The sequence below is a fragment of the Malania oleifera genome, chromosome 13, assembly GCF_029873635.1.
Source record: "Malania oleifera isolate guangnan ecotype guangnan chromosome 13, ASM2987363v1, whole genome shotgun sequence".
NCBI classification, from domain to species: Eukaryota; Viridiplantae; Streptophyta; class Magnoliopsida; order Santalales; family Ximeniaceae; genus Malania; species Malania oleifera.
The window spans coordinates 48,847,463-48,858,034 of NC_080429.1; the positions used below are offsets into that span (position 1 = coordinate 48,847,463).

The 10,572-nt window shown below is 36.4% G+C and overlaps 1 protein-coding gene across 4 annotated transcripts; it reads right to left on the minus strand.

Annotated features, from left to right (window-relative positions):
- Window positions 1-900: 900 nt before the first annotated feature.
- On the minus strand, window positions 901-9,556 carry LOC131146176 (HVA22-like protein a). 4 transcript variants are annotated; one of them, XM_058095560.1, is made up of 5 exons: window positions 9,275-9,556; window positions 9,065-9,091; window positions 8,746-8,868; window positions 1,994-2,240; window positions 901-1,205 (listed from the first exon to the last, which is right to left on the minus strand). In XM_058095560.1, exons 1-5 carry the CDS (start codon window positions 9,337-9,339, stop codon window positions 1,200-1,202), a joined length of 468 nt encoding a protein of 155 aa, XP_057951543.1. In that variant the 5' UTR covers window positions 9,340-9,556; the 3' UTR covers window positions 901-1,199. The 4 variants fall into 4 exon arrangements, with proteins under 4 accessions (XP_057951543.1, XP_057951542.1, XP_057951541.1 ...); XM_058095559.1 differs by having other exon boundaries at window positions 901-1,313; window positions 9,275-9,456; XM_058095558.1 differs by having other exon boundaries at window positions 901-1,776; window positions 9,275-9,456.
- Between the last annotated feature and the right edge of the window lie 1,016 nt (window positions 9,557-10,572).

Genomic DNA, 10,572 nt, shown 5'->3' on the forward strand with positions numbered 1-10,572 from the left:
CCATCTTGTAAGGAGTAGAGATGACCAACTTGTGATGAGCCGAGCCTCTAATCCATAACTACAGGCACGCTAGATTTTACGCGCCACTAAACTATAGCTATAGGCAACTTGGATCTAATTTAAATAGGAATGAAAGGAAACTAGTGGACCACCAATTCAAAATCAGAGCATACAACAAAATAAATACATAAATATGTGAATTAACTAAAAGGGAAATACATAAATATGTGAATTAACTAAAAGGGTGAAGCACCTAAATAAACATCTAACATCAAGCTCCTAACTTAAGAATCGGGATGATCTCCTCAAGTTAACAAGAGGTCATGACCAAGTTCGTCAAGATCTTAGCGGCAACATATAACAAGTGGAAAGAATATAGGCGTCACCAAGATTTCGAGCTCGTCAAACCTAGTCTTCGCCCCACTAATTTTTACCATCCTAATCAAAATGCAAAGCTCAAACTTTAGCACAAAACCTAGTGTGCTCTAATTTGTTAAACGTGTCCTAAAAGTATTGGCACATAAACGGCCAAACAAATGAAGAACGCAAGAATGCAATGATTTACATAATTCAAAACTATGCCTACTTCCACAAAGCCTTTACAAAATCTTCACCATATTGTCAAGGAAATAACGCATTAGAGTTTCAATCATCCTTTACAAGTATGTGTACCCATATAAAAATTACAAAATATCTATACAATAATATATTAATACCATGCCTAAGATACAGTGTCATACCATGGAGGGCTTTACTCTCTTGCACGCGTTAAGGCACTATCGTATTAGGGAGGTTTTGTGTGGAGTGCTTGGGGGCCAGCCAGCCATGCTCAAAACCCCTCGCTCACAGACTTCAAGCAATTACTGAATATGAACCACAACTCAAGAAAACAGTACAATATGTTGAACGAATAATTGGTTGCATAGACATGACATCAATCCCAACATGATTAATTACAAACCAAACCAAACCAAACAAAACAAAACAAAAATTAAAATGAATAGAAGCCATTAGCTGCACAATAAAATGGTCTATAATCCAGGCATGCAATTTGAATCTCTCTCTGTTGCATTGCAAAGTAGAAGACAATCATGGTGCCAATACAGAAACTGCATGGGGAACCCACGTTTCAGTGGTCAGGCATCTGTTTTACGATCTCAAAAACGATGACGTGCTTAACCACGAGCTCAGTGCAGTGTTCAAGGCTGATGAAAACAATCCACACAATAAGAATTATAAGAATCTTAAGAGTAAGGGTAACATATCTGAAAGCCAGATTTTCACAAAGTTGGAACTGCTAGGGGGAATGCCTTCTGTCAAATCATAAATACTTGAATTAAGGCACCTCAAATCAGTGATAAAATAAGCTCCAGCTTAAGCAACAAATTATTTACGAGGACTGATACCCCATGCATCTAATTTTTCAGTTGGTTCTATAGATCCAATACCATTAAATAACACAATTTAAACATTTTTAACAATTAACAGTCTTACAGTTCTTATTGTGCATGGATAAAAAGAAAGAAGGAAAGATTGGAAAACCACAATAATTACAGGCTGTAATATCATAGCAGTTTCTATCCATCAACCAGACCCTATGTCTTACAGAAACTAAGTATAAACCACAGCAACAACCCTAGCTACAACTCGTAGGTGTAGCCTGAACACAAGCAACTAGGTATTGGCAAAAACATGTGGGGATCAACAAGGCTCAATATCTATGATCCTCAAAAACCATGTAATTGCTGCTCCTTCTATACTGCTCTTCCCTATCAACTGATTCAGCCGGCAAAGCAAGATATACATGAAAATGGCCATTAGATAAACCATTGAATTTATATAATGCATGAGAAGATTTCACTCCCTTAATCAAAAGATTTTCTTTTCTTTTCTTTTTTTAAGTTTTCACAAAATTCTAGATTATTATAATTCTGAGAGACACGTGTGGACACGTTATTTTAAAAGTAATTAAATGCAAATAGGTTGTACCAACCTTGCTGAGAAGCGTCTTGAACGCTTCTGTTCCATTTTCTTCAATATATTTCTCAGCAGCAGTTAGAATGTCAGCAGCAATTCGAATGTCATCTTGCTTCCTGAATACATTCTTCTTCTTTGGAAAATACCAAATATTAACCGTCTGTGGGTTGACAAAATGCTTATAGACGAATGCAGCACCACTGAAGTATGGCATGACCAACCAGCAGAGCAGTATCAGCTTCACATATGGCCAAATTGGGATCCTGCCAAACCGGAGAAAATATTTACAAAGAGCCTAAGTTTTTATCAATTTCCACTGCATTAATGTCAACTTGTGAAGGGCAGGTGCAATTGAACATGCAAAACATTTGCACTATAAAGTACATTATTTTGAGTATAATCTTGTCAACAATATTTTTTCATGATATTTTTGACAGAAAAAAGAAAGGCTAGTTTAGTTGCAAAATATAGTTTTATTTTCCATTCTCAGTGTTGACCTTATAGGTCACGCCCGGTTTTAATCATGACAAATACTCATTGTATCTAATAAGTGTTTGAGATTTTGTGTAGGAATTTAAATTGACAGATCATAATGCACATGGAGAAAGTGAAGCTTGATGACCAAATTTCTATTGAAGACCCAATTTCTTATGTTGCAATATATTTCATTCACGTAAAGGGTCTGTAATAGTAATTAGGGTTTTTCGGTATGTAATAATCACACACATCACATGCATGATCTAATACGTAAGCTCAAAATCAAATGACCATAGAAAGACCTTAAGGAACACCCTTCGGTCAACAGACACCGGATTTTTTCGGTGCACTCAAAAAGGCCTAAAATGACCCTAGGACACTCACTTATGCATACATATAATTGATCATTTGATTTGGGTGATTGCTTGCTTGAAAAAGGACCGAAATGCACAAGTTTTGCACTTTCGGTCGATCAATCTATAAAGGTCATTTTTCCCCTGGTTGACCGAATCTGGTCTAGGTCAACAGGTTGACCACAGTCCGGTCAACCGAGCCTCTGAAGCTCATTTGACCCCAGTCGACCGAACCATCTTGAAGTCAACACTTTGACTTCCTGGTCAACCGAGCATAATTTGTATTATACCAACTTGGTCGACCGAATTCTCACGGGTAGGATCCAACGGTCTGGTTGACCGACCAATCTAGTTCATTCTAGTTGTGGTCGACCGAACTTCGGAGAATTGAAAAATTGCCTCTTTTCGGTCGACCGAGCCCTTAGTTCATTTTTGCCATGGTCGACCGAACCGTGCTGATTTTGAAAAATCGCCTTGGACATACTAATCTGGTCGACCGACTCTGAAGTTCATTTTTGACCTAGTCGACCGAACCTTTTTAACTTGGGTCGACCGAGAATGTTTCTAGTCGACCGGTGCTCTTGGGTTATTTTGAAAAGGTACCATATTTAACTATTTTAATTTCCTAAAACGGTATTATTCTCTTCTAAGAATACCAACCGTGTCCCCAGCGAGCATCATTTATGGTATCCCTATATATACTTTTTATTTGGAGACATTATCTACAGATTCAAAATATACGATTAAGAAAATTTCTCCAAAGCTTCCTATCTTGCGACTTTGAATATCTATTCACTCATACTTACCTGCCACTATTGTCTAAACCTTCTGTAAGTCGATTGAGTGTTTGCTTGGAAAGGTTTGCTCTCCTTGTTCCATTTGATTGACACAATTTTCTTGAGAACCAAACTTAAGGATTCTTAGGGGACTTTGCTGATAAGTTCATCTTAAGAAGACTTTATTTGATCTTCTAAGATTGCACTTTCATTACAACATCTTGAGAAGATTGTATTTGTTTTTGGATTACAAAAACATTTTCAAAAACACTTTCAAATATCTTGTGTGATTTAGATCTATATATTTTGTGAAAAGATATTTGTGTTTGTGTTAGTGATCTTTGTTGAAATATTTATACACTCACATATTATTTGTTGAATACAAAGATTACACATCTTTTGCAAACCAAGCATATAAATATTCACGTGATTGAAATATCCTGCTCATTGATATTTTTAAGGCTACTTGACATCTTTGTGTGAACATGGTTATTTGAATATCTTAAGATACAAATATTGTTTGTTGATACTCTCACGCACTCATTACACTGATAGCAAACATATTTGAGAGTTGAAATATAAGATCACACTGAGCTTACATATTAAATCATTTGTGGTGTTTGTGATTGAACGCATTTGGGTACAAATTTGCTTTACGTGAAAGTACTTTTCTATTGTACCATTTGATTGTAAAATCTGAGTATTTCCAGGCGTGGCCTGAGGGGGCAGTAATCGAAACTGGTAAGGATTGGTGTAAAGGTTGAGGTCAGCCCTGTACTAATTGATCTGGTTTGTATAGGTGCCGCTCCACCTGTTTAAGTGAGCATGTGACAGTGATAATCCTTGTGCTTGTTAGCCAAGGCGGGGACGTAAGCAATTGGCCGAACCTCGATAACATCTCTGTGTGTCACTCTTACCTTACTACTTTTTGGTGCATGTGTTTGATTAAATCGTTTTATTTACTTTATGGTAAACATTTACTTTACCTGCACTAGATTGACCATAGGGTTGTGAATATACTGGTGTTAGGAGATTAACCTAGGGATTAAAATTTAAAAATACCAATTCACCCTCCCTCTTGGGATCACGGTAAAGCTAACACTCAGTTTCCAAAAGAACTTAAAAAAAGTCACATTGTTTTCCAATTTTCTAAAATTTGTATAGAAAAGTTTGCAAATGTTTATTCATTCATTTGTAACTTTCCCATACAAATGATGGAAAAACTAGTTAGCATTTTTTAAATTCTTTACAAAAAATAAAAGACAAAAAAAAAACTATTTTCACAACTGATGGTACCCTAAATATTTTTGGTAAACCTCAACCGAAAAAAAAAAAGAAAAAAAAAAAGAGGGCAATATTAACCCTTTTTATATAGCAATCAAGACGAGCAAATAATTAGAAATGAGCAATATCATCACAATTAAAAGGTCAAATAATTCCTTCTGTGAAATTTGTTCTTACAGCTGCTCCCAACATCAAAAGTTATAGATAACACAAGCCTTGCCTTCTGAATAACAATAAATTAATACAACATTTACCCAAATATTTAATTTATAAGAAAACAATCAATTATTTTATTGAGTCACTTGATGAACTCATGGACTTTCGAAATAGTAATCATTTGCGCACAGAAAAAAAAAACAGTCAACAAGACTGCAAAAAATTTTCCATAACTTAACAAATTGCTCTAGCAGAACCTATCCATGTGGATGCGGCATTCAAACTAAAATCACCACAAGAACAATGTAGCATACTTATAAGTATATGCATTGTAGAAGATCAAGTGATTTCAACTGAAATCACTGCTGAAGATCAGGAGAATTGATCCTGCTGTAACCGATAATGATGCAGGCTCAAATCTCAGTGATGGACTCTATCAATTTACATCCAAATCATGCTGTCCACAGGCTCTCTCAACTGTACGTGTCTCTCTTCGTGAATGGCATCGTCGAGTTGGACATGCATCCACACCCGTTGCCAACAAAGTTCTTTCATGCATCGATTTTCCAGTAGAAAGCAATAAAAAGCACTTTGTGTGCCTTGAATGTCAGATGGCCAAAAGCCATGACTTGCCATTTAAGTACTCTACTCATGTTTCTTCATATCGTCTAAATTTAATTTTTAGCGATGTGTGGGGACCAGCATCCATGGCTTCTACCACTAGTGCCAAATATTATTAGTTTTCTTGATGATTATTCAAAGTTTGTTGTTTAGTTATTTCCAATGAAATTCAAATTCGAAGTTGAATCAATCTTTCTTTAGTTTCAAGCCTACGTTGAAAAACACTTTGAACGAAAAATAAAATCCGTCCAGTCTGACTGGGATGGAGAATTTTGACGCTTGAACACTTATTTTACACACACTGGAATTAATCATCGACTAGCATGCCCATATACTCATCAACAAAATGGTTTTATTGAGCGTAAACATCGACACATTGTTGAAGTTGGATTAAGCATGTTAGCACACTCAAACTTACCAATGCTTTACTAGGAAGATGTTTTTCAAACAGCTACATTTGTTATTAATAGACTATCAACACCAGTTTTGAAGCAAAAATCTACCTATGAAATTCTATACAACCGCATGCCTGATTTCTCTTTTATGAGTGTTTTTGGTTGTGCATGTTGGCCTAACCTAAGATCCTACAATACAAACAAACTCAATTTCGGCTCAAAAACATGCATATTCATTGGCTATAGTCTCTGTCATCAAGGGGTACAGCTGCCTTGATCTTTCTACTGGCAAGATTTATGTCTCACGACATGTGGTTTTCGATGAGACGCTATTACCATACACCAAAGAAAATACTTCCAACCCCTCTCAGCTGCAATCTGTTCCCCTTCCTCTCAATATCAATGTCTCACCTCCTCTAGTTCCACAGATTTGCAATGTAACCATATTTCTATTAGAACAACAGCTGCACTTTGCTTGTCTCTTTCTACATGTCTAGATGGGGATATCAATCCACAAGCTACTACAAATCAACTTCAAATCATAGAACTCCCCTCGGTTTTGCCATTCATAGTAGTGTTTCAAGTCTTGTGACAAACAGTCATCCTGTGACAACAAGATCAAAGAACAATATTCACAAACCTCGCAAGCAATCAGATGACTATGTTAGGCATCTACTACCTCGAGCATTGCTAGCCGAAAGATCCATCACAACCGTAGAACCAAGCTCTTATACTGAAGCATCAAAATCAATTCTTTGGCGAGAAGCTATGAACAAAGAATTTAATGTATTGCTGCAAAATGGTACTTGGTCCTTTGTTCCACACTCGCCAGGTACAAATATTGTGCGATGTCATTGGTTTACCGAATTAAAAGAAAAGCTAACAGGACTATTGAGCGTCATAAAGCTCGACTAGTCGCCAAAGGCTTCCATCAACAAGAAGGAATTGATTTTTCAAAAACATTTATCCCAATTATTAAGCATGCCACAATTAGATTGGTTCTTTCAATTGTAATTTCTCATGATTAGCCCATTCAACAAACTGATATGCAAAATGCATTTTTGCACGGTGATCTTGAAGAAGAAATTTTTATGACTCAAAACAAGGGTACATTCATCCTCAATTTCCAAGTCATGTCAATAAGTTACATAAATCACCATATGGTTTGCGAAAAGCTCCCCGAGCTTGGTTTTCTAAACTTTCAGACAAGCTAAAGTCATTACACTTCCATGAAAGCAAAGCTAATACTTCACTATTTGTTCTTAAAACAAAAACAACAACTGTTTATGTTTTAATATATATGGATGACATATTAATCACTGGATCAAGTTCGGCTACTATCAATCGAGTAATTCATTACTTAAAGGAAGCATTTGCTATCAAAGAATTGGGCCCTCTTAACTTTTTCCTTGGTGTAGAAGCACTTAGATGCAAAGAAGGTTTTTATCTTATTCAGCGCAAACATAGAGTGGGATTTGCTCAAAAAGAGCAACATGGATCAGGAAAAACCATGTAGTAGCTTGATGGTTTCCACTTGCAATCTCACTTCGATAGACAAATCGTGTTCTGATGCAAGCCTTCACAAAAGTATTGTCGACGGCATGCAATACCTTGCATTTACACGGCCTGATTTGGCTTTTGCAGTATCAAAGTCAATAAGTTTATGCATAATCCTCTTAAATCACACTCGCAAGTTGTAAGCGAATACTTCGCTATCTTAAACATTCAGTTTCAGTAGGCTTGCTAATGTCTAAAGCTTCAAACTTCATGCATTCTCAGACTTGGATTGGGCAGCAAACAGGGACGATAAAAGACTTGTGGGTGCTTATTGTATTTATTAGGATCCTAACTTGATCTCCTAGAGCTGTAAACAGTAGACAAAAGGGGCTTGTAGCAGCACTGAGGCTAAATACAAGGCACTGACAAACACAACATCCGAGCTAATGTCAATCAAGTCAATTCTAACTAAACTCGGAATTTCTATTCAACAACCACCAGTTCTTTGGTGCGACAATATTGGTGTCACTTATCTCACATCCAATCTTGTGTTTCATGCAAGAATGAAACACATAGAGATCGACTTTCATTTTGTTCGAGATCAAGTCTACCGCAAACAATTAGTTCAGTTCATCTCTAGTCGTGATCAGTTAGCAGATGCACTAAAAAAACCATTACCACCAAAGAAGTTTCGAAATTTCAGTAAACTCTAAATGTTCCTTATCTCCCCTTCAGATTGAGGGGGCGTGTAGAAGATCAAGTGATTTCAACTGAAATCACGGCTGAAGATCAGCAGAATTGATCCTGCTGTAACCGATAATGATGCAGTCAATGAATACCGAAACACTTGCTGGAGTTTAGGGATGAGGAGATATGATTCTGAGGACTTCAAATTGTATAGCTGTATAGAAGTTTGAATTAGAATGGTTAAACATTGCTGATAAATAGGAAATCAGTTGAAAATGTGTTTATATATACTGCATGTAAGCTACAAGAAAATCATGAGAAACAAAGAAATCTTTCAAACACTTTCTCTCTTCTATTTCTTTACATGCATCAACCATTTAAAAATAAAATCAAGAACAATGTGAGCTTTTTGAATTTCTAAACGAGGAAAAAGTATAAAAAGAGAGTCTAGATAATCATAGTTCACCAGTGTACGGTTCAAAACCATGTCACCAGGGATTGTCGAAGTTAAACAAAATTTACCACTCAATGATTTTGGCAAAGGTGAGTTCGAAAAGGGTAATCATAGAATACAGAATCCAGTAGGTGAGCCATTGCTGATGGTCCACGAGAGACGTAGTCTCGATTGCCCTAATTGAGGCATACCTGTCAGAAAACCCAACCACACACCCATCATAATTCAATCTATTCACACACTCATACAACTAAAGATCAAATATAGGAAACACCCAAATCTGAGGATCATCATCAGAAATTAAGTATCATACAAAAGCAGACACCAAAAGAATATCTGGGGTTTAAGCAAAAGAAGGGAAGGAAGAAGGGGGAAAAATCCACTTACAGCGGATAAAGAAGACTGACCACAGGCCTGCGAAACAAATCCAAAACTCAAAGCATTAGCGGAAAAAATCACAAATTGGGTTGTCAAATTCTTGAAAAACGTTGTAAGAAAGGGAGGGGGCAAACTAAGAAGGAATTAAAGCAAATGACATTATCTAATCCTCTGTTGAAGGGAATTGGTAAAGCAAGAGAAGGGAGAAAGAGAACATACAAGGCAAGAACATCGAAGTTCCGGAGCAGCACACTGAGAATGCTTTCACCACTCCCGGATCCCATGTCGGAAATGTTTTACGCTCTGAAAATCCACAAGATGATTCGAGAGCTTAGGTCAGGTTCTCAGGTGCACACGCGCTGTGAGAGAGAGAGAGAGAGGGACGCCGGGGGGGGGGGGGGGGGGGGGGGTGGGCGCGGGGGGCGCGCAGGAATCGAAGCTGGGACTTAAACCAGCAAGTGGCCCACCCCGAGCCCGCCCTTGCCACCTGAGTCATTGCCCGGGAGCGTATTTGCCCCTCTTTGGTAACATCCAAGCTGACACATTTGGCGCCGCAGTGCCAAAACAACGTCGTATTAGCACCCACACATCACAAAATGTGCCTGAACACATTGCTCATTGCTGTTGATGGAATTTATTTTTTTTACGTGTCCTAAAGTATATATTTGAAATTATGAAGTAGTTTGTCAATTTGAATAAATTTTAATATAATTTTATATTATATTATATTATATTTAAATTTAATATAATTTTATATTATATTTTATTTAAATTTAATATAAATTTAAATCTAATATCTCCCTAAACATGAAATTTGAGTATACAAATTATATAATCCAAATAATTACAAAATAAATCTTGAATTTTGAAGTGTCCTTACAGTTAAAAGATAGCCTAATTGCAAATTATTAACAAAAGCAAATTGATAAAAACTGGATTTAGAATACCGTAAATCGCTGAAAGTGTGTTGAATACACTCATCAAGCAGATTCTCACCGATATTTTAGTAAATTCAATGTAAAAGATTGTTTAAAATCCATCAAATAAATGATGATATTATTGTAAATCAACATGAATCAGCACCTGAAGATTTTCTTGTAAATAACTATCATCAAATCATCCAAATTGAACCATAGGGCACCTTTTTTATGTTAGTAAATTAAAATTGACTAATCCTCTTCAATATTTAATTTTAGTTTTGCTGGTTTTCGTCCCTGTCTTGCTAGAGTTGGGTGTTGTCAACGTCAAACTCAAACAGTTCATGTTGACTTTTTGAGTCCGATCTCATTTTGATAATGACAAACCACTTGTATCGTATATGTACATTTAGTGTTTGAACAAGTTTACAATTCAGCACACATAAGGTAAAGGAGAAATGGAAGCCAAGAAAAGACTTAAAGCACATACAACTTGGCGTATTCCATAAAGAATTGAAGAGTAAAAAAGAGAAGACTATTGACTCTATGAGTTCAATCCTGTTTTGATAATGATAAATCACTTGGTATTTGATCTGTGCA